The sequence below is a fragment of the Peromyscus maniculatus genome, chromosome 16 (assembly GCF_049852395.1).
Source record: "Peromyscus maniculatus bairdii isolate BWxNUB_F1_BW_parent chromosome 16, HU_Pman_BW_mat_3.1, whole genome shotgun sequence".
Taxonomy (NCBI): domain Eukaryota; kingdom Metazoa; phylum Chordata; class Mammalia; order Rodentia; family Cricetidae; genus Peromyscus; species Peromyscus maniculatus.
The window spans coordinates 57,499,357-57,524,037 of NC_134867.1; the positions used below are offsets into that span (position 1 = coordinate 57,499,357).

Sequence of the window (24,681 nt, forward strand, 5' to 3'; positions counted from 1 at the left end):
AAAAGTATTTTTAAAAATGAGATGTTGGTTTGGCTTGCTTTTGTAATTTGTTTTTATCTCGGGTCCCTTACTCCTGCTTCTGTTTATCTTAGACGTAGTGAATAATAACTCAGAACACTCGACACGATTATGAATGTAACTTATTTGTGCAACTTGTGAAGAGCGTATTGAATATTTACCAGCCGGTAGACTTCAGCCCCTCTGAAGCGTGCCAGACTTGCTCTCGCGTCTTGAGATGACTGCCAGGGCACTGTGCAGCCGGCGTGGCGCTCAGTGTGTGTGTCCCTGTTCTCTCTCCTGCAGGCAAGGCAGTTTTCCCGGCATGAACCAGGGTGGACTCATGGCCTCCAGCTCTCCCTACAGCCAGCCCATGAACAACAGCTCCGGCCTGATGAACACACAGGCACAGCCCTACAGCATGGCTCCTACCATGGTGAACAGCTCCACAGGTAACCAGTGCCTCTGCTTTTCAGGGCCACCCTGCCTTCCTGTCTCCTCCTCTTAGGCTTCCCGGGGAACGTGCCCACCCAAGTGGCCTGAGAAGGGGGAACCCCCCAGTGTCGTGGGCTAAGTCCACGCCTCTGCTTTGGAAGACTTGCTTAGTCTGTGACTTGATGTCAATGTTTTTTCATCGTCTGTACACTACACCAACATGTTTCAAGCGTCGGTACATTCTATATTCTCCTTGTCCTTGGGAGTTAGCAGGAGGACTGAAGGGTCCCAGAGCAGAGCTGTCCCTTGGCAGTGACAGAGACGTAAGTGCAGGCTCTGCCCTGCAGACGGAGGGGCTGCAGGGCTGGCACAGGAGCCCGAGTCCTCCTTCCTTCCAGGACAGTGCCTGCCCGTGTGTGGCAGTTGGCAGCTCTGGAGACCTAGCTGTAGGTTGTCTAGAGTTCTAAGTCCCCTTCTTACAAACTCAGGCCTGCTTAGTACATTGAGGGTTCCTAGCCAGTTGTGAGCATTGTATAAGGCCCTCGAGACACTTCTCCAGATCCAGAGCTTCTCAAAGATGAGTGTGACGTCAGAAACGAGAAACTGGCGCTTGGCTGAATGGTAGCATCATCCCTTTTGGTAGGATTGGTCCGTTGTTTCACACAGGCTTGATATTTTGATGGAGAATCCTCCAAAGCTTTGGGACATGTCAGAAACACATTGTGAGCCCTAACTCCCATGGTCATCAGTTACCATTGACACAGCTTTGCCTGTGTTCTCTGTGTCTGGGTGTCCTGGAAAGTGTCCCCCCCCCCACCGCTCTCAGAGCTCCCTGTCACAGGGAACAGTCCAGAGGGGCCAGGTGTGTTACCCACACGAAAAGCAGAGCCACCCATCTCTAGGGGCTCAGTCTGTAAGTTTAGAAAAACACAGAGTAAACTGTGAGCCAAAACATGGGGTTTTCAGTTCCTGAAATGTCCCTTCCTAGTGTTAGGCAGGTGGTGGTCCATGGGGGATTGAAGTGTGGGATCCAGCCGCCTGACAGCTGGGGGCCACCCCTCCCTGCAGGCTGCCCAACCCATGCCAGTCTCCGTTGGGACAGCCTCTGTTCTGTCTGACTTCCTGAGACAAAATGACTTCGGAAACGGGAATAAATTTCTATCTACTGTTAGCGATATTCATTGTTCCCTTTTCCTTGAAACCCCAGAGCTCCCAAAATACTAATAGTAAACAGATGGCATGCTGCCCTGACTAGGAAGATCTATGTATTCTTAAGAAAGAATCCGTTTTATGGGGATTCATAGAAAGGGTTTCATTTTATTATTCAGATAATTCAGCGATTCATTACTTCATGCAGAGGAAATCTGTTCAGTGAAAGGCCATTTATCCTTACAGCTTTCTGTATAGCATAGTAGTGTATTTTTCATGGCATTGTACATTTCAAAGTATTGAATTTTGAATAATTTAAACATTTATCAAATTTTGTTCTACACGTTTATATGATTTTATTTCCACATTATTAAGTCAGATGCTACCTGATAGAAAGTAATCACTGAGAACATCTGAGGAGTATTGACCATCTAGCACTTCTTGGGTCTATTGACAGGTCCGTGTGCGTCTTTTGTGAGTGTGTTAATCTCTGAGAGGACCAGGAATGACAGGTGTCCACGCTGCAGCTCCCCCAGAGCCGTGTGCTCCCCTACACAGTGAGGGTGGCTCATTGTCATGGCTTGGGACCATGGAGATAAACTCCCATGGGTGGCAGCAAGGCATTCCCCCATCGTGGTGCCCTGCGGGGAGGAAGGGAGCAGAGATGTAAGCAGGGCCAGCAGTGGGGTTTTCTGAGATTCCGTTAGCACCCCTGTATCCAGCATCCCAGCATTCCCTTCCCTGAGCCAGTTAGTGCTGTTAGAAGGTGTGCAGCACGCACGCACGCGCGCACACACACACACACACACACACACACACACACACGCACGCACGCGCACACACACACACTCCTCCTGTGTAGTAACATTGTCACAGGCCTCAGTGAGCGAATAACTACTTAAATGGAGGCAGTGTGAGTTAAATGTGCCAGGTATTTCCTCCCTAAGTGCCAGCGGATGTTGGGAGGAAACAGTGGGGATTTTCCCTCTGAAAGAGCAATTTCGGTTCAGTGGGATGTGGATGGTCACGTCACATTTGGGGTTAAAACTTGTTTTTAGCAAATTGGATTAAAAGGCTAGAATCGCTTAATATTGTGAGCAACAGTACAAGTTATCGGTACACTCATGTGTACCCTTTTGCGAGACCTGCACTGGAGTTGGTGTATTGACATTTATAGCGGGTACATTGATTTGTATTGACATTTATAGCACCTCCTTACTGCGCTCTTGTCTGCACATGAGGCGCTGCCCTCAAGTGGACGTCTACATTCCACCGAGAGACCCTACTACCCAGAGCTCTGACTGCCTCTCTAGAAGCCACCGTGTAGAAACCAGGCATTTCCACTATGCCGCCCCGTAGGACAGGAGCGCCCATCCACTGCTACAGCAGAACCTCCCCACAGGGAGCCTTGGCCAGCTTCCAATCCCAAAGGTGAAGTGTCCTGTCACTTCCCGACCTAGACACTGAGTGCCAGCTCTGGTAGCCTTCCCGGAGAAAGGAAGTCAGTTGCCCTGCCACAGAACTCTCCGAGGACTACCCACTGGAAGGCGTCTGTCTGTAGCGCCTGTGACAGCTGCAGATCCTGTCCACATTCTGAAGCGGTATCAGTAATCAGCTCCGCGGGTGATCTTCCCATGCACCGGCGTGACAGCCGCAGATAGGGAGTGTTTTGCTCAGTGGTCACTTGATCGATCACTGTCCACCTTCAGGAAAGAAATAAGGCAAACACCTTTAGACAAGGAAGGAAACAGGCAGACCAGGGACGCGGAGGAGAGCGAGCTGAGGGACTTGACACATCGTGACAGCCGGGCTTAGGCTGGAAGACTTAGATGCCAAAGAATATCAGTGTTCCGGGCCCCTCGGTGTGCCTCCTGGCTGGAGGAAACACTTACCTCCCTGCTGGAATAGGCCAAGCTCCAGAGGCCAGCACAGAGTCTGTCACCTGGGCACATTATGGAGCCATGCCCACCTCAGCTCACTGGCGTTCCCACAGAAGGCTGAGGTGCGAGGAAGCGTCTGCTTGCCGCTGCTGAGAGGGGAACGTTGCCCCCAGATCTTTCTGTAGCTCCTACACGTGCTGTATAAACCGTGCAGTGTGTTCCGGCCACACATCAAATCTTCAAGCAGGCGATGCTTGAGATGCCGGGGCAGGAGGATCACAGTGAGTTTGAGGCTAGCCTGGACCACATTGTAAGCTCTTTAAGCCAGCCTAGGCTACAGAGAGAGGAGAGCTTCAAAAAATAGCAACAACCAATTCATGAACAAGGTAGGCCCTTAGTGTGTTTCAGAATGACAGAATATCTCTAGAATGTGGGGTATTACCAAGAAAGGAAAAGAGCCTTGTGTGCCTCACTGCCTTCTGGGAATGGTTACAGCCTTGTAAAGAACGGAGAGAAAAGCTGGGAGGAAGCAGGTTCCTGGCTTCAGCAAGTCCTATGTTCCCTGAGTTCTTGAGAATGTGTGAATCCACCCACCTCAGGACCTTGACCCCTGGTGGCTTTCAGAGGTCACTTAGCTCCTCAATTCCAGTGGTTGGACCAGAGCCTGTCCTTAGAATATCTTTCCGTTTTATATCACTCAGGCAGCCCCAGCTGTAGTCTCAGATGCTGTGGAAGCAGATCCCTTGCTGTCCCTGGCCATACCCATCCGAACTTCGCACTCTGGGGTCCTGGGAACGGGAGAATCAGCAGTTGATGGAAAGCATCCTGACAGTGATGTGGCCTCTTTCCCGAGGAAAGAGTAAAACATAGTGCCCCCGAGAGGCCACTGCCATGGAGGGGTGGCAGCTATATGGCTCTGTGCAGTGATTCTTTGAAAGTTTGGTTAAGTCAAACTAAGCAGTTCAGCAAAAAGAAAAATAAAATCCACAATAGGAAAGAGTGCAATCATGTAGTAAAAGAAGAATCTGTGTTGTACTTAGAGAGTGTCACTCTGTTCCCCTGTCCCTCAGAATAATAGGGCAGTGCAGGTACATTTGCATACCTAGGATGCCCAGTTTAAACTAGATAATAGAGAAGGAAGTAATTTGGAGAATTTAAATTCCACATATGCTTATATTCATCTGGGTCTGATTATTAAATCTGTGTGAATTACCGCTGATGATTGTAGTACAATTGGCTTAGTTCTTTGTGCTTAAAATTATTTTTGTGTACATTAATGTGTGAAATGCATAAAACATCACTATTCCTACTGCCAAAACAATATCTAGACATAACTTTATGGCAAAACAGTCAGCTGTCACCTCTGGCGCAGCAGGATGTGGCAGAAGCCACATGTCATGACCTTCCCTCTCTCCGAATCGTGCTGGCTGCGGTTGCTCTGAACAGAGTCTGCAGAAGAGTGGGGGCAGGCAGATAGTCAGGCACAGGCCCCCTTTCCCCGTGCGCTCCTTTTATTTCCTCTTCTTCTGAGTGTCCAGGCTCACTAATTCCTGTCTCATTGGGCCCTGCAGAGAAGCCGCACGAAAGCGTCCACTGCTTTGAACGAGGCGGTCTTCTGCTGTAATATCGCTCAGCTGCTTTTTTTTTGAGGCTTCACACATTCACAGAAATAACACATTTTTAGCTGATCCCAATAGATTTTTCTCTGCAGCTGCATCACTTGAAAAAGCTTTTTGTTCCAGTTCTTAAAGTCTAAGTATTGAAAGTAATTTGAAAAAAAAAAGAAAAACATCTCAATTATGATTTGTGTGTGTTGTGATGACTTTAAGGACTGACTGAGCTGCAAATGGGCTTTGCAAGCCCAGCTAGTGCGCCTGTGGAAACACGGGATTTCAGAGCGCGGTATTGAGTGTGCCGATGTAAACTCCAGGGCATGTGGAGGGGTAGGCTTTTTTGGCAGGACCTGTGGTCTCAACCTGCAGCGATGCTAACGATATTAACAAATTAGCACCATGGAGCTTGCCAGCTAACTCACCAGAGCCTGCTCGTCCTCTCACTGCTGTAATTAAAACTAATTATTTTCTAAAACATAGTAATGCACGAATATGTGCGGTGATCGTTTTGTAGTGGGCGATCTGCGGGGCCTTTTGAAAGCTGGTTGGCTTTTCCTTTTCTGGTACATAGTGCTTGCTCCCTGTGTCCTGCCTGCCTGAGCGTCTAAAGCAGGTCCCGTTTATGAAACCCATGTTTCTGTCATCTTGACAGGGAGTGATTGCAGATTGCTGCCTCAGTTTCCCCTTGTTCCTTACACATCTGTTTGCATGTCACTTGCAGCTCCTCTAGCTCAGGGATTTGCAGATGACTCCACAGTAGGTGTTATGGAAATGCAGCTTGATTCCCTGGATAGCTACACTGATTGCCCTCAGGAGGCTGACTCCTCCCTCAAAAAGAAGCTGTTGACCTGAGTATGTCTGTGGTGTGTACAATGAGTATGCATGAGTCAGTTGTTCTCTGGACCTCTATCTGGGGCCTACATGGAGCTTGGGGCATCCCTCAGCCCGAAGATAGAACGTGTAGGCTGTGTCAGGAGCTCCTATGGTGTCGCATCTGCTGCAGCGGGTTGATGACTCCAGGCTCTCTGCCAGCTGAGGGGACAGGAGCCCACGGTAGAGTCTAGGAACCTTCCCCTAAGCCATCCTCAGTATGGTTTTCCTCCTTTATTGTAGACCAGACCGTGTGAAGTCACCAAGCTTTTGCAAACAGATTACTTGCACTGAAGAAACAGACACCAAGCCCTCTAGAACCTGGGTGATAGATACACACTGCGGTGGCTTCCAGCGCCTCATGAGCGAACAGAACACCAAGCCCTCTAGAGCCTGGGTGATAGATACACACTGCGGTGGCTTCCAGCGCCTCATGAGCGATTCATACACCTGCCCATTTCTACTTGGGCCAACTCTCTTAAGCTGCGATAAAGGAAAAAATACTATAAATTGCCCTCAGTGTTTGGGGGTCTTGGGTATACAGAGTCTGCTTCCCCCACCATGGAAAAGGATTTTAGACATCAGTGTGCTCCAGGAGCCCATGACTCTTTCCCCCCTTTCTTTCCTTCCTGGGAAGCTTGGGTGCTGGGCGCTTCATGCCGTAGTTCATATGAGCAGAAGCGCTGTGGTACATCCCAGGTACAATCCTGACTCTCTCTCCTGTTCTCCATTAGCATCTATGGGTCTTGCAGATATGATGTCTCCTGGCGAATCCAAACTGTCCGTGCCTCTTAAAGCAGATGGGAAAGAAGAAAGTGTGCCCCAGCCCGAGAGCAAGTCGAAGGTACTTCCTCCTCCCCGCATGCCGTGGCCTCTGCCTGCAGGGCTGCCTGGCTGTCCTGTGCCTGGTGCTGAGACACTCACATGTCTTCTCTTCATGGCTTCATGTGTCACATGTCTGCGATCTTTCCTATCCCACCACCCCTCATGGTGTGGATCTGAAAGTTACTAGTTCTTACAGCATTAAATCACGGTAGGGGGCAGGGGTGGGTGGAGGACAAAACCTACCCAAGAGATGCTGCTGGGGGAAGCAAGGGATGTATCTCGCCTGGGGTGGATGCTTGCAGCCATTTTTCTCTGCCTTTAGTTCAGAGCCTCCTGTTCCGGCCCCTCAGCAGCAGCCTACTTATTTTTTTGCTTCCTTGCCTTATTTCATAAATAAGGGGAACAGCTTTTTTTTCCTTCTTGTTTTCTTACCTTCTTGCATAAGGGATATCCCATGCTCAGCATTCCATCTAAGCTTGAAATAAGCATGGTGACTTTATGGCCTTTCCAGCATCCAGCAAACTGACCAGCCATACTAAGACTGTTTTAGTACTTTGCTATGTGTGTATTTTCGTGTGTGCTTGTGCATGTCTTTATATATACATTTGTGACACACAGTCTGTTAAACTGGGTGTGACTTTTGTTGTTTTAAATAAAGTTTGCTATACCTTTGTTATTTTTTTCTTATTCCTCTACCACAGGATAGCTACAGCTCTCAGGGTATTTCTCAGCCTCCGACCCCAGGCAACCTGCCGGTCCCCTCCCCAATGTCCCCCAGCTCTGCCAGCATCTCCTCCTTTCACGGAGATGAGAGTGATAGCATTAGCAGCCCAGGCTGGCCCAAGACGCCATCGAGCCCTGTAAGTGACCCTGGTTGGTTGTTGTGGTTTTTGGGGTTTGGGGTTTGGGGTGGTAGTTAATTATACTTTAATACTTGCTGGTTTGCTTTATAAGACTCTTCGTTGTTAATCCACGAAAAAGCAAAATTTATACATAATTGCATTAGTAACAACAAATTCGTGTGTGTCGCAGATCTCTCTGGCATTATTAGCAGCTGTTCTGGGGTGAAGACCCACCTCCACGTGGAGTACACTGATGCTTTGGGCCCAGACTCTTCCCTGGGGTGCATGCTGTGTGCCATGGAGGGTTTCTCTAAAGCCAGCTGCTGTCACTTACATGGACACTAGTAGCAGCCAGGAGATAAATGACGCGTCTGGCTCCTGGTGTAACTTTGTCGTGGGCTATTATATTTAAAACATGATTCCCAAGGTGCTTACCTGAAACAAATGAATAAATATTGCAGCTGGGTACAGTGAATCGTAAGAGCAGCCTGTTTCATATATAAACTGTGTGTCGGAAAGGGACAAAGTTATAGAAATGTTAGTTAGTGCGTGTGGATTTTTGGACTAAGAATGTGTACCTGCATCAGAGCCACTGAGAGAAACAAGTGGCATTCAGCACAGAATGCTGGCTGTCTTGAGGTAAGTGTGGCGTATAAATGACAGCAACACCATGTACGTACCAGGAAATACTCTTTTGACCACCAAATTGGGCCTTTATTCCTTCTTAAAAAAAAAATTCATTCTGTACCAATAAAAAAAAGTAATGTATTATAGTAACCTTTTACTTTACATTCATATAGGGAATCAAAAGATCTTTAAAAAAAAACTTAACATGAAATTAGTTGTCAAGAAACTTAATTAACACGCTGATCTGTTAAGACAATGTATTAAAGAGCCCAGCTCAGGAAGAGTGAATTGGAGGGAAGAAGCCCCTGGCTGTGTAGGATCTGGCAATCTAGTCAAAACCCAGAAGGAGGCTGCCCTTAATTACCCATCCACTGGGTTAAACATCTAGAACCCAGCATGTTGAAGAGCCGGCAGTGGCTGTACTAACCCTTGTGAAACTCTGCTATAACCAACATCTCCCTTTTCAAAGCAAGGTCGGGTGCTCCGGGCATCCCCCTCCCTGCAGAAGGGTTTCAGTTTTGAAATACCCAGAGTGAGGAGTGGCCCACTTCCTCCAGATCAGAGGAAAGGGGAGCCCCACCTCCCGTTTTTATGTGCTATGGTGCTGTTGGCTTTGAGTCTCAGAAGGCAGCCAATATTGTGTGGGTTTGGGGGGCGGGGTTGTTTTGTTTTATTTTTCAGTAAACCACCCTGGGCTTTTTTTTCTTCTTCTTTCTCTCTTCCTTTCTTTCTCTCTCTTTGTAACAGGAAAAAGCATATGAATTAATAATGCTAAATGAGTGGGAAGAATTCAAATACATTTACAAAAACATTTGCATATTGGCTCAGTGGTAGAAAATGGTAATGTTTAAAACTTAAGATAATAATTGAGAATAATTAGTGAAAATGAAGACCTCTAATAGACGGGGAAACATGATGTAACACTCATTATTGGTCATGGAATTACAGCTGATGGAGATAGGTGCTGTGTTCCAACTTCCTACTCAAGCCGTCCTTATCCATCGAAGCCTGTGCAAAATCCTTACCCAGAATTCTGCTGGATGTAGTAGCACATGCCTATAATCCCAGACTGGGGAGGCTAAGGCAGGAGGATCATGTCTGAATCTAGCGTGGGCTACATAGCAACACCCTACCTCAAAAACAAATTCAATTTTATTTAAATTAAAAAAGCAAACTAAAGTAAATGACCCCATTTCCTGAGGATTACACTGGAAATTTGGCGTTTTTTCTTTTTTTAAATAGTGCCACATATCTCCTTTCATACCATAAATCGTTTTGTGTTTAAGAATCTGTAAGCAAACCTCAGGCTCCAGTGCTAAACAAGGACAAGGGAGGCTGTGTTTGCCCAGGGGAACATGCTAGGCTCTTGCTGTGTCCTCTGCTGTGGGACGGGTATGGCAGAGCGGAGTGCGGGAGCGCGCCATGCAGGATCTCACACCATCGTTGCTTCTGATCGCTGCAGATGTAGGCGATTCAGGAATATTGAACTGCTCCTTCTGAGATGACACTTCAGTTTGTGCTTGAAATTGCTCTTAATAGTGTCCCCGCAAAGCTTTGCTAATAGCGGGATTGAAGGAGCCGGGCAGAATAGCAGAGCTGCCGTGGTTGCCTTGACAGTGTGCTATGGACCAACATTGCTTTGTTAGAAAACATTCTAAAATATAAATAAAGATTTGTCCATACACATACACATATACATAGAACCAAGCATATGGTAAAGACTGCTGAAATGTAAATCTGCCTCAGAGGCTTGAGGAAATGTGCGTTTTAGCTTAATTAAACTATATGCAAGGAAAACATTTGTGGCACCATAAGAATATCTTGCTGTAATTTCTCAGCAACGTCCATTCCTTTTTTTTTTCCCCCTCCCCAATGTTTTCAGAACCTGGGATACACTGTTCACAGCAGAGAAGCAGTTCCTAGTGGCCCTGGGACACCTGCCAAAGATGCTGGGTCTTCCCGAAGGCCTTTCCCACTGTCAAAGGCAGTGTCTCTCAAAGACCATCCTCAGATGTGGACTAGAGAGATGGCTCAAGGGATAAGAACAGTGGCTGCTCTTGCAGAGGACCTGGGTCTAGTCCCCAGCCCTCAATGGTGGCTCACAACCATCTGTGACTTCAGTTCCAGATGATCCAGCACCCTCTTCTCTTCTCCAAGGGCACTGCACACACATGATACACATACACATACATGCAGGCAACATCCACGTAGGATAATAATAAATCTAGAAGACTAGAAACTTCCGCAGAGGGTCCAGTGTGTAGGAGAGGGGAAGAGCTGTGTTCAGTGGCAGCGGTGAGCATTCATGTTCTCTGCTGGGCTCTACTGCTGGACTCTCTAGTTCTCTTCCCACACCGACATCTGCCTTGGGCAATGATTTGGCCCACAAGCAAGCCTGGGACCAAGGAGGTGTCTGCTGTTGCTCTCCCCGCTGGAGTCCCACCGTGGCCACCACATTCACGTCACACCTTTTGTCCCATACATAGGGCTGCTTGAGTCCGTTGTTACTTCTTACCTGAGCACAGGCAGACTTTTTACACAACTTCTTGTCTTCTTAAGCGTTTGTAGACCACATCTCAGACCACTAGTGTGAAGGGCACTGTGCCGAGGGCGTGCAGTCACAATCACCAGGCTTGAGTGTAGGTGGGAGAGCAGCGGTCCGACCCGTCACTGCAGAACAGAGCTTTACACTCTAAACAAGGTACCGCCAAGGAGCAATCCAGCATGTGAGGGAGGCAAGCTGAGCCCTGGTGTAGATTAGCCAGCAAGCCTGAGAGATCCTCACACAGTCCCCTACATACTTCAGCTATGTGAAATGCTTGTACCTGCATGGTAGAGACATAAACATGCTCTGGGGAAGATGTAAAGTTATCAGTAACTATTATCTTTTATGCTGGAGAGATGGCTTGGTGGTTGGGAGTGCTTGGTGCCCTCTCAGGGACCCAGTTTCAGTGCCCAGCACCCACAGTTCGTGCTGTGTGGCTCATTCGGACACAAACACACACACACACATAATTTAAAAAACACCTTTGGAGAAGCTCCTCATTGCCCTTTCCTAATTATGAGGGAACGGATTGGAGTAACACAGGTTAACAAAGAAAAGTGACCAAATTAAAATCTGCATATGCAAACTGTACCAGTATTTTAGGTCTGCTGACGGCGGAGGGAGGCAGACACTGCTGTGCTCTGGTCCCCAGGGAAGAGCGCACTGTCCTGACATGGAGGCTGGTCCTACCTCCAGGAGCGTGACAGAGCGGCTCAGGTCTTTGAGGTACCCTGTAAACGAACGCTCACCTCATTGCTCTTCTTAAAGCACGCTGGTGGACCTTGCCTCCCGGTTGTTCATGAGGGAACTGTAGTATCCAACTGTAGGGGAAAATGCTTTTTCCCTCATGTTCTTATTCCGTTATTCCATTTTTTAAAAACACTGGGCTAATATTAGAGTGACCCTTCCTAAAAGAAACAGCTCTTGGCCACCATTTAGCAGGCACCTGCTAATAGCTGTCCTGTTTTCATAAGGACACATATTAATCATTCTTATTTTGAGAAAAAAGTAGGACTGTATTACTGGAGTTAAAGGGGCTCTATGACATCAGACACGAGAAATTGGACGACCGGTATTCATTCTCTGGGCCGTCGGTCTTTCATTTTTCAGAAGCATATGAGACTTCATTGGAATCGTGCCTTCTGGGATTCAAAGCTTCTATCAGAGTGTTCATTTTTTTAGTTTAGTTGTTTTAAGTGTTACAATGAAGAGTTTGGGTCCTTTTATTTAAAGTCAAAGTATGTTATTTAAGAAAATGTATACTTTGTGTCTGAACTAGCAGCCTTCATTCCTAGCCCTTAGATGGTAGCCGTGGTTTTTCAATGTATGTTCTTGTGCTCACCTGTTCTCTGTTCTTTCCTCGCCTCCTCCCACTGCCCCATCCCTGCCACCCGTGCCCACACCACACGCTTTTGACACTAGAAGTCCAGCTCATCTTCCACCACTGGGGAGAAGATCACAAAAGTGTATGAGCTGGGAAACGAGCCGGAGCGGAAGCTGTGGGTCGACCGCTACCTGACATTCATGGAGGAGAGGGGCTCCCCGGTGTCCAGCCTCCCCGCTGTGGGCAAGAAGCCCCTGGACCTGTTCCGACTCTATGTCTGCGTCAAGGAGATCGGAGGTTTGGCCCAGGTGAGCGTGGGTAAGGGCAAGTGTTGCAGACCAGCCTTTGGATGGAAGGAGGCTCAGTGCGCAATGCTGCGTTTTGTTTCAGGTCTTCTTTCACAGAGGAAAAGCTAAGCCTAGGAAGGTCACCTCACTAGGACTCTGTGGTGGCCGGAGAGGGCTATGACTCCTGACTCTCCTACCCACTTGTGTGGCCTGAGTTTCCTGATCTATTCCAGATTGCTAGCCTTTTTACCCAGCAGCTCTAGAATTCTCTGGAATCTGCTACAGATTCATGGTAGATACTCCAGAAGGGATTCAGACATGACTGAATTCATTATGTAGGTCAGATAAAAATCAAATTCAAACTGAGTATAGCGGGGCACACCTGTAATTCCATACTTGTGAGGTAGAGACAGGAGGATCAGGAGTTCAAGGCCAGCTTCAGCTATGTGAGACCCTGTCTCCAAAGAAAACAGAAGGAGAAATTGAGTCATAGTGGTAAAACTAGGCCCCAGCTCCCGGGTAGCTACAGGACTAGTTTTCTAGTAGCCCACAGGGCCAAGACACTAGGTGGGCAGGAGACATACCCAGGTACGGAATTCAGGGTGGTGCTCACCTGTCTGGCACATATTCACCAATACTTGACTGTCGGGGTAGGCGTCCCCTAAATGTCGTGTTCACCCCATGACTTTTGGTGAGGGTGTGGTTGGAGTGGGTGTACCGTCATGAGAAGAGCTGCAGTGCGAGCTCGTGACACAGCTGGTCCCCTCACCTTGACCTTCATCTGTGTTACTCACAAGGCACGGCTCACTAGCCCCGAGAATAGAGGAGGAAACTCCCGTAATGAGATCAGTTGCAGTGGTGTCGTGGCCCAGGCCTGCTGGTGGGCAAGTGGCAGAACCAGGCCTGTCTGATGGCAAACATGAGCCTGCTCCCTTCGCTCCCACTGTGAATGGGAATCGCCCGTGGAGTTCCTCCAGACTGACCATCAGATCGCCACCCTAGCTCGGTGCCCTGGAGCTAGCTGGCTGGGTCCCCGCAGTCTAGGCAACCAACACCCCATCCAGGTAGCCCCTCATCCCCAGGTGTCACTGAGGTTTCCATGTCTCAGTTCTGTGCCTCTGGGAGTTACAGGACAGATCTTTGTTGTTGGCCTCTCTTTGGGTGCCTGCCCCTTACAGTACTGAGGGCTATGACCAGGTCCCTTAGAACTTGCCATAACCCAGGCTAAGTTACAAGTCACAGCCCACATCGCATGTGCTGGGTGGACCACCTCTCCTCCTCCCTCTCTCTGCACTTCTGCCCCTTCCATTCTGCTCTGTCTCCCCCAGACTAGACTAAAAGAACAACTAGAATCCACTCACCGGGTGGCGTGTGCAGCTCTGCTGGTGTGGCTCATGCAAGGCTGGGGACACTCGGGAGGCAGTGTGTGCAGCTGGGGACACTTGGGAGGCAGAGTGTGCAGCTGGGGACACTCGGGAGGCAGTGTGTGCAGCTGGGACACTCAGGAGGCAGTGTTGCTAGCATCATGCTGCTTTGCAACAAGCGTGTGAGCAGGTGCTGTGCCCTGACAGCTAAGCCTAGCCCTCCGGTGGACCAAGCAGCAAAGTTGCAGCCTGAATCAGCGTGGCCTGTTGTTGGGGCTCTTCTGTTAAGTGCTGAAAGAGGCATTTCCCAGAGCCATCAGGCCGTGTTTATTGTGACTATTGAGTACTAAGTAAATGGATGTAAGGAGCCTTGTGCTAAAGTTTGGATCCAGATATTCATTATTTCATGACCATTGCCAGCTACTCAACATCACACGCATCAAAAAGCACAAGCCTCCGCCTTCCGAGTTATTTATGTGTCTCCATGTTTCATTCATAACTATCGTTTCATAACCTGTTCCTGGGTAGGAATGAAAAAGTTGAAACAATGCCCCATCTCTCTGTCTGTCTGTCTCTCTCTCTCTCTTTGTCTCTCTTTGTCTGTCTGTCTCTGTTTCTCTCTCTCTCTCTCTCTCACACACACACACACACACACACACACACACACACACACACACACACACACACACACTAACTCACCCTCAGGTAGGAAGCCCTGCAGGAGACACACAACCTGTGCCCCAGACACTAAGCTGCTGGCCAACACTCCAGCTGGGGAGCAGTAACGCTGCTCTGGACACTCCCTGTGTCCATCCCACAAGGAGCCTCAGTGAGTGAGAGCTTAATGGAAGCATGCAGCCAGGGTCACAGGTACACACTCTGGTGGCTGTTGGAAGGGAACGTTATTTTTTCATGTAAGTACAGTGCTGTTATTATGTTAGTGGTAGGTGCCCTTTTAGAGATTAGGTGGGGAAAGGTGTGTGGGGGGGGGGGCGGTGTCTCCATTCATCCTGGGGCTCAGGAATCCAGAAGCTCTTATACAAGTCTCTGGGAGACAGAGCAGGCAGAAGACCCCAGCAAGTGGGCTTTTATGTAGCCAGCAGCAGGTTCCTTAATGGTTTTATAACTGTAATGCTGTCTGTGTGCTGCTGAGTGGGAGTGATGAGCATTGGTTAAAAGAGGCAAATGAAAAAAGTAAGCCAGGACATTAAGTGCGTGTTTGTCTCCTGGCTTTAAACAAGCCACTCGGCTGCAAACTAACGATCCTGCCCTTTTTTTTTTTTTTTTTTTTTTTTTTTGCTAGGTTAATAAAAACAAGAAGTGGCGTGAGCTGGCAACCAACCTAAATGTTGGCACTTCAAGCAGCGCAGCCAGCTCCCTGAAGAAGCAGTATATTCAATACCTGTTCGCCTTCGAGTGCAAGATTGAGCGCGGGGAGGAACCTCCGCCTGAAGTCTTCAGCACCGGGGATGCAAAGAAACAGCCCAAGCTGCAGCCGCCATCTCCTGGTAAGTGACAGCGCCATCTCCTGGTAAGTGACAGCGCTGCAGTTCAGGGCAGCTGGCTGAGCCAGACTCTAGACCTGAGGGTGACCGACCTCCTCAGCAGTGCTTCCCAGAAGAGTGAAATGTGGATGCCGCCCCTCATGTCAGACTTAGAAGGCAGCACCCCTTGCCTTTCCTCATCTCCTGAGAGCGGACCTTAGAATCCTGAGCCATACACCTTTGTTTCCAATCCAAGGATTTAAGAACATTCCATCTACCTCCAGACAGAGTAACCGCCCACGTGAACCCAGTCCAGTGTTTCACAGCCCCAGTGCTGCCCCCTTCAGGCCAGTGCTGGCTCTCGCTACCTCTCCTGTCTGGGTCACTCCAATTTGTACTTTTTAAAAATATGAGATTGGACTTAGTTTCTGCTGTTTCCTGTCCAGCAAGTTCTCCCCTAAAGGGAATCCCTCCGGTGCCATGGAAAAGGCCCTTACGTGCCGTCATGAGGCAGCTCCTTCTTGTCCCTCCACCCATGCTGGTGGAAATGGGCCCCACTTTTCAGCTCTCCATCTGGCCTTTGTCCCCCATTAGACTGTCAAGTGTGAAATTACCAGACACTGTGAGCTGGTAACTCCCTTGTTAGAGCCAGGAAGACATTGGCCTCCTGCTTAGTTGTGAGTGGCAGCCTCACTCAGGAAAATCCCACCATTCCTAGTTTCTAGTCACTGGTCATCACAGGGATCACATTTAAGTCTAGTTACCCTTCAGCACTTGGTGGCATTATTGCAGTTGCCTTTGAAGGTAGAGACTGCGAACTGACCCATCACCTGGCCGGTCCTGAAGCTAGCCCACGTTTCCTGAGCATGCACAGTGTGCCAGGCAACTTCTGTATACTTGTCATTTTGCCTTTGCATCAGCCCTGGATGCAGGAGCAATGTAAATGTCCCTGGGACAGTAAAGGCAGATGAAGTCTTAGACCCCAAAGCCACACGGTGAGGGTGCAAGAGGCCTATTTGAGGTGTTTAGCCATATGGTGTTCACTGAACCCACCAGAATCCTCAGCCTAGATGGAAATGCCTTTGAAATAGGCCTGGTGTTGATTTACATCTAGAAGCCAGAGGAAGAGTGCTGTTCACTTCTCATGATTCTCTGGCCACTGTCAGCATTGCAAAGCTGTTACTCTTGGCGGTCAAGAGGTCTCAGATAAATACAACCAGCCATACTCTGCTCTGACCATCCCCAGAGGAGGTCTGCCAGTTGGAAAAACCCTCCCCTCCAGCCTCACCCTTTATGATCCCGAACTTTCACCATTCAGGGTGTACCTGAGCACTGGATAATCTAATTTTAAAAACCACACACAACGTTACATTCAGTTCACAGAATGAAAGAGACTGCCCATGAACAGCTCTGAAACGATTTTTTCCAAAATAAAACCCCAGTGGGGTGCAGGGTCCAGAGCAGTAATGTCTGCAAAGATCTAAAGATGCATTTTATTTGTCAGGAAAGAACTTGTGTCCCTGAATGGCCCGCACTTGTGTGTGGAGAATAGCTCTCCCAGCATGCCTCAGCCTCAGTACAGGAAGCCCTGCCGAGGTACAGATCCCGCAGAAAGTGGAGGCCTGTTCCCTGAACAGCCAGCACTTTCCTCTCCCCGGTTCAGAACCACTGCTTTTATGGCAACATGATCATTTTAACCGCACAAAGGAGCATGGTTGCCCATGCACTCCTTGGTCCAGATGGAGGCAAGGTCCTGCCTGCTGTGGTGTGGGGAGAGGAGAAGCAAGGCTTCCTGGTATTGCTGTAAAGTCGGTGTCCATCCCAGAGAGCGCATGCACTGTGCTCCAGAGCGCAGAGCCCGTCCGGAGGGCGGTCATCACCAGGATCCCTGCAGCAGGATCCCTGCAGCCCGTAGCCAGGTTTGTGTGCCAGCTCTGCATGCCTCCGATGGCCTCCCTGGCGCCAAGACCCTTGTGGAGATGGTTGAAGAAAAGTATTCCTGCTGGGCCAAGATGTTTTCTTGACCTCTTTTAACATGTGGTTTTTAAAGCTAGTTTTCACCTAAAACTTCTGTGCCAGCACATCCAGGCAAACCCAACCAAAAGATTTCTAATGGCTATTCTGACTTGTTCTCCCAACCTTCACCGAGTCAAGAGTTCCTAAGTCATGTGTCTGTGTTCTCAGAGGATTCCAAAGTTTGAGTCTGGCCAGTTTTGATTGGCTGCAGCTTTATTAATCTAAAGTCGAGTCAGTCAGTCAAGCCTCGGAGGCTTACCGCCTCCACCTCTGCAGCCGCACCCTGCAGACAGACACTCTGCAGACAGATGCACCCGGGAAGTCCGCCGGGGCCGTGGCATCCAGTCTGCGTCTCTAAGGTGCCAGTGGGATCCTTACCCTGGACTTCCCCAAGTTGGTGGAGAAGTTTAGTCACCAGCACGTGGCCCCAGGACTTGGGGAAATGGAGCTGAGAATGGGGCAGGCAGAGACAAGGAAGCGCCATTCAGATAGTAAGTTTGTAACCAAAAGTCTCCGCCGGCAGGTGGCTGACTGCATTTCTATTATTAGCTGACAAGTGATGTCACCAAATCTGTCATGGTTCCAACTAGGGAATCCTCAGAGGAAGATAAATGAGAAAGGGGCCCGCAGTAACAAAGGTGCCCTCTGGGTGACCTCTGGTCCCTAGACCTGGGACACATCAGCTGTTCTCCTCACACTGTTCCCCACACCCCTCCCACCAGAACTGGGGCACTGGGTTCATGCTGTGTAAATTATCTTCCCAGCCAGGAGCCTGGCAGTTCCCCCTCTGAAGTGTGTGAATGTACTTAACCTCCAGTAACCTTTCCATTGTTTACTTTAGAGTATACATTTGTAGCTGCTGGCAAAAGGTAGGGATATCCTAGAGAGCCAGCCAGCCTCCTCTGCTAATGGAGTTGTAAGAGGGAGTATTCTTTTTTTTTTTTTTTCCTGAAAGGAAAGGAAAAACACTGGCAAGAAAAATTTTCCATTGTTTTATTAGCAATGAATGTGAATACTCTGTAAATAAGGGTCATTCTGACATCACAGCAGGCTGTGAGCCATATTTCCAAGGAAAGTGACCCAAAACAGGTCCTTTCTCCGCAGTTCTGGGCATTGACCGGGCTGGTAGACTGGCGGGGTTTGTGAAGGCTCCTTGCTCACTCAGGGCAGACTGCCTTCTGAATACAAGTTTCCAGTGTTCGTTAGTTAGCTTTTCTCCCTCCGTGAGGAGGTGAAGCATCCCTAAGTCTTCATGAGCTCCACATACACAGTGGGTATACACAGGCCACATACACAGGCCACGGGGCCACATACACAGTGGGTATACACAGGCCACGGGGCCACATACACAGGCCACGGGGCCACATACACAGGCCACGGGCTGGGCGGCCCCCACCCGACAGACAACACTTGTTTCTAAGAACACCCTTGCTAAGAACAAGCTGTCAAGCCCAAAGGAAACTCCAATCCCCGAACTCCAAAAGGCAGTCCATATATCCAGAAGTGAGCTCAAGCTGGACCGTAGGACTTCGGGTGCTTAGATAAAAGCCACATTCCTCCGGAACTTGTGAAACTGGTCCCCATCTGCCAAAAGGAGTCATTTCCGGTACCTCTGACGGAAAGGACAAATGGCTGCCTGTTGTTGCACACAGAGCACTCGAGGGGCCTCCAGCTCCCTCAGTATCACAAATACCTGTTGGACATTTCAGAGTCCACGCTCGCGTGCCGCCTCCTAGGGTCCTCCTGGATACTCCTGTTCTCTTTATGAGGTACCCCCCCCATGTTCTCACTATGCTCTCTGGTCTCTATCCCCTGCTATTTTCTCCTTTCACAGATATTTTGGCCATGTCCAGTGTGCTGGTCATGTCCAGTCTACTTCAGCCTCTGCTCTTCCAGATACCTCTGTCTGTTCTCTCTCTCATATCTACAAAACAACCCTAACCATATCATGGAGAGGTCGCATGAGCGGTTTTTTTTTTTTTCTTTTCTGTGTCTCTTGCATACATAAGTGATGCCCACCTTGCTCATTTCTGACCTCTTCATTAAGTAATGACTTGGGACTTGACCGTCTGAAGTAAAACAAGGACTGGAGTGAGGCTTGAACCCCCCTCCACAGGGGAGCAAATGTTGTTTCCCATACACTGGCAGTCTGCATTGCTCACAGTCTCGGGTGGTTGTGCAGACCCCTTGAGGGTGGGGTAGGGTGGCCCTTCAGTTTGCTACTCTGTGTCCACCAGTCCAAAAGAGCCCAGATGCATCAGGCACAGATTCACCCAGTATGTTCCTGCCTAATCAATGCATTGAACCAATGTCTGTCTATTGAACATCGAGCATACTAAAGACTGTGATAGATGATAAGGTAGGAGCTCTTGAAATATTTGTGTAAGGCAAGGTTAATTAATAACCCCACTTGAGTTTTGAAAGGGACTCACTTCTGAGCACTATTATTCTGAAGTAATTGGGGTTGAAGCCGTCTCAGAATTCCGAGAGCAGTGCGGAACAGCTACTAGCCGGCATGATGTGTATTTGTAATAACAAATCTGAGTTACAGTTCAAATGATGGTGTTTTTAATGATAGAGGCTAGATGTCCAATTGTTGAAAAGATATTAAAATAATGTAAGGAGCCTTGTTAACCTACAGAACCACGTTCCAGCGGCAGACATTCCCCGCTGCTGAAGAACCCATGTTCCGAAGCGCAGCATTACAGACCATCAAACTGATGTGCCAAAATTCTCATCCCATTTCTTCTTTATTTACATTTAGAGTATCTCCAGCAACGCTGAGTTAAACAATTTTCTGCCTAAAGCCTTCTTTTTTCTTAGACTCTTTTCCCTGGGATAAATACCCCAGGAAGCAATTACCCAGTCAAACGTATAACTATATTTTATGGCTCACAAATGAAGTATGTTTCTAAATCGTGTATTCAAAAATACTCCTTTACTGGGTGATGAGGTTAGAACTCAGGGTACAGCATTTGCCTCACGTGTGAGGCCTTCTTCCGTCCTTAGTGTACGCATGCTCACACTCTCTCTCTGTCCCTTTCTGAACACAAACAACGTTTTAGTGACTGATTTTACTACACCATTGCTGTTTCCAGTAAGGTCTTACTTTTAATCCTCTTATACATGTGGCTGTCAGCAATTACCTTCCTCAGTAACCCCGGCTTCTTCCTATTTCCCTGACCACTAGCTAACTCAGGATCCTTACAAGGCCCACAGACTCCACAGTCAACCGGCAGCAACTCGATGACAGAAGTTCCCGGGGACCTGAAGCCACCGACCCCAGCATCTACCCCTCATGGACAGATGACCCCCATGCAAAGTGGAAGGTATGTTCAGAGGACTCTGAGATGGGAAGTCAAGCGTTGCTTTGTTTTTGGAGCAAACTTATTCGAAAAAATGTCCTTCCCTGATGAGATCTTAAATGTTTTTTGCTACCAGTTTAGCATGTACTTTATTTGTGGTAGTTTTGCATTTACCATTTTGGAGTGGTTTATTTCTTGAGCTCAGTGTGTATAGATAGTGCTGCAATGACGTTCAGTTTTCATCTTCTGTCTCTTTCAGAAGCAGTACAATCAGTGTGCACGACCCATTCTCAGATGTGGGTGATTCATCCTACCCCAAACGGAACTCTATGACTCCAAATGCACCGTACCAGCAGGGCATGAGCATGCCAGACATGATGGGCCGGATGCCCTATGAGCCCAACAAGGACCCCTTCAGTGGGATGAGAAAAGGTAGGTAGAACGGAGTTTCTGCATGCGCATGGTCCAGAAGGCTTTCTTCTCTCCACCACCTCACAATCATTCGCCCGTTCATTTGGGACAGTTCTGAGCACCTGCCATTCAGCAACTCAGCCTCCTTTCCCTGCTGAAGCTCCAGCCGCAGGAAAACATAGCTTCTCTGTGTCTTACTTGCTCATCTAGAAATGACGGAAACAGTAGAGCCTGCTCCGGGTGTGCTAAAGGATTAAGTCTGTGCACAGGAAGCCAGCAGAAGAAAGATGGTTCCCGTGATCAGGAAGTGGCTGTTGTCCAGCATCATCAGCATTGTGTTAACTTGTGCTGGGTGCTCAGTAGAGATTCTTACATAGTTCTTCAAGGACTTAACAGACTTAGGAGGGAACAGAGGCCTAGACTGACGGAAGACAGCCAGTGTGCAGAAAGGCGTGGACATGGCAGTGGTGGTGTAGGAATGCATTGGAGGAAAGCAAAGGTCCTCAGATTGGTGTCACCAGGAAAGACGTGGGGTGTCAGCTCTCCACTGAGACCTCAGCAGGAGGTCACTGGGCCTGTTTAAGAAAGGGCACACAGGCTTGAAGGCCTCAGCTGCCAGGGTCCAGGGCCCTTCAACTGACTGGCACATTCCTGAGTTTGAGGTTTTTACCAGCTGAGAGATGTTATTAGGGGAAATGGCATGATTCAATTTTTTTTTTAAGTAAGTATGAGAGTAACTGGTGGTCTCCAGGCATGCTTTGAAAGAGATAAGAAGAGACCCATGGGGCATTAGGGACAGTTGAGCCAGAGATGGCAGGTAGGAGTCAGAATCAAGCAGTGGAGAAAAGCCCTCTGCGGCTTTGAGGGTTGATGAATGGGGGCGGGGCGGGGGGGGGAGGTGGGGGGGACTCTGACTGGCTGGAGAAGGGCCAGTGGAGCAGGAAAGAAACTCAGTGTCTTGAGCAGCTGTGGAGGGGCAGTTCGCAGGCTGTGTGTCTGGAGCTGGGCTGAGGCTGCTCTTGAGTGTGTATCCGCAGCAGTGGGACCTATGAGCAGAAGTGCAGGATTGTCAGGGACACCAGAAACACCAGGGTTGGATCTTAACACCGGCCAGCCCCAAGGAGTCCAGGCCGAGGTGGTGCATGCCAGCATCAGGTAGGAACCTGGCAGATTGCTTTCTGGCATTCACCCAAATGCAGTTAGGTCCTGTCAAATTAAACCCTATGAGTATTTTTAAATACTGAAGAAATTGTGAAGATGTTTTTGTAGCAGTAGTTATTCTGGGATCTGGTAAAGAATAGTAACTGTGTCATACATACTTAGATGTTGGGATACATGAGGGGTTTTTTTTGTTTATTTGTTTGTTTTTTCTTTTTGAGATAGAGTCTCACTATGTACCCCTGGCTGACCTGGAACACTATATAGACCAGACTGGCCTCAAACTCACAGAGATCCACCTGCCTCTGCCTCCCCAAGTGCTTGAATTAAAGGCATGCGCCACCACCCCAGCTGTGAGTTTCATGATACCCATAAGTGGAGAGATGCATAAATCCCCAGCTTCCTTTAATGAATATTATGGACTATAAAAATATAACAGAAGAATCTCAAATTTTTTAGCATTGGGTGTATACTAGTAAGCAAATGAGATTTACAGTATTTCAAGCATATTTCAAGTAGCAGTTATGTATAGCAAGATAAACTGTAATTTTTCCTTTCATGAGTCTTGAGGCTACTTCTAAGTAAAGGTTTGCAGAACATATGGTAAGTGCAGTAACCTTGAGAGCCAAAAGCCCGTTAGAAGTAGCTGGGGTTAGTGGTGTAGAGTGCTTCTGGGTCCGCAGCCCACCTTTAGACTCTGACAATATAACAGTAACATGGAAAATTAATCAGCAGGGTTTGGGATGGGACCTCAGAATCTCCTGAATGCCAGATCTGTGCCCTGCCATGTGACAGCTGCAGGGTCCCCTCCTTCCCTCATACCTACAGTCTCTATTATAGGAAGGAGCTTTCTGCAGAAGCAGGAGGACCTGAATTTGGATCTCCAGTGTGCACGTTAAAGCTGGATGTGGTGGATATACCCACAGCTCCAGCACCCTGGGGTGGAGGTGGGGGATCCCCAGACATTGCTGGACACCCTGTCTAGCCAGGTTTGTGAGCCCTGGATTCAATAAGAAAGACCTCCTCTGAAGAGTAAGATGGAGCACAGAGGCAGACAACACCACGTGGCATCCCCGTGTGCACTTGTGCGTACGCACACAACACAGAATGAACGTGGGCAGTTAGGGGAGCAGGTGGAAAGCTGGGCTGCTAGAGATAATGTGTCTTCACCAGTCATGTCCATCATAGATAAATAGCACAATTCTTGTATATTTCAGCTCACCTGCTGCCTTATAGCATTGGAGCATTTATTACCAAAATAAAGGAGAAACAGTCCACAGAAAACCTTTTCTTCCAGCTCTCATATTGTAAATAAAATTTTCTATTCTTGAGCTTGCCTTATTCTGCAACTCAGACCAATTTGGTCAATGGAAACCACTGTTGGTGGTGTCGCTGTGGTTGGCCTGTGGTGGGCAGAGTCAGCCTGGTCTGAGAACCCCAACCCCGTGGAGCCGGCCTTGCCTGCTCACCACCTGCCTCCAGCCTGCTTGTTCCTTTCTCTCTCTGAAGCTCTGACCATGGTACCCAGTGTACTTGAGTATCTGTTGAATCCATACACATAGCTGTGTTTAGTCTTTAACTAGACTCTGGTGCTTAGCCCCGGATGGGCCATTTCCTCCCATTTTGCTCATACAAAACACTGGTGATTTTTGAAATAAACTGTTTCTGTGATTGTAGCAGTGTTTCCATGAGATGGGTTGCTCGAAGAGTTACTGAGTCAAAGAATAGGAATGAAGTGCCTCGGTCATCTTTTATGGGGTAGCAGACTGTCCCAACCTCACTGACTTCCTTCCGTCAGGGGAACTTCACCGTTTCTCAGGGCTGTGTCATCAGGGGCACAGCTGAGGTCGGTGGAGTCTTTACTAGGAACCCAGCTAGAGTCTGGGGCCTCTCTTTGTAGATTCTAGGGTAGCCTTACCATGGAAGGTGAGATCCAAGAAGAAGATCCCAGATAACAAGCCCTTTTGCAAGCTCATGCAAGTGTTTGCTTGCATCCCTCTTCCTGAGCCTGCTGGTCAGACCTAGCCATGCACCCCGGCCCAGTGTCGTCATGGGAGGGGCCTGCATGGGTTGTGGATACACAGATGTGCTTCTGTGTGTGGCAGGGGTGGCTGCCCACAGCTGGTACCAGCAGAAGTTGCAACAGTTACATGCGCTGGCCAGAGTGTGCAGGTGTGGGGGCCTGCTTATTAAGCTGATTCTTACCAGCCACCGTAACATCTGCCAATCAGATTGTGACTTACATTTCTGTAGTGTTCAGTGAGGCCACAGGTCTGTCACATGCTGAGTGACCATTTAGTTTCCTTTCTGTGTGAACGGGTTTTTCTTGTTTTTGACTTACTATCTTTTTTTGTTGATTTTTTTTTTAAAGACCTCTTTGTGTATTAGAGAATTAAACTACTTAACTTTAATTATGACACTTGGCTTCTGTCTATCTCTGTCTTTCCATCTACAAAATGGAAAGTAATCTCAAAACGGGTTCTACCACAAGTTGATGTGAGCTCAGAGAGAAGATGGTAATTGGGATATTTCTCCACTGGCCTCAGCTG

The 24,681-nt window shown here is 48.4% G+C and overlaps 1 protein-coding gene across 5 annotated transcripts in view; it reads left to right on the plus strand.

Annotated features, from left to right (window-relative positions):
- The window catches only part of Arid1b (AT-rich interaction domain 1B), a 377,401-nt gene that overhangs the window by 338,300 nt on the left and 14,420 nt on the right, over positions 1–24,681 (plus strand). For 3 of the 5 annotated variants that reach the window (XM_076552846.1, XM_076552849.1, XM_076552851.1), the window contains 7 exons: positions 304–449; positions 6,679–6,788; positions 7,471–7,629; positions 12,206–12,415; positions 15,062–15,266; positions 20,449–20,587; positions 20,823–20,995. In XM_076552846.1, the coding sequence (XP_076408961.1) occupies positions 304–449; positions 6,679–6,788; positions 7,471–7,629; positions 12,206–12,415; positions 15,062–15,266; positions 20,449–20,587; positions 20,823–20,995 (1,142 nt within the window). The remainder of the gene's footprint in view (positions 1–303; positions 450–6,678; positions 6,789–7,470; positions 7,630–12,205; positions 12,416–15,061; positions 15,267–20,448; positions 20,588–20,822; positions 20,996–24,681) is intronic. The other 2 variants (XM_076552847.1, XM_076552848.1) reach the window with 2 other exon arrangements.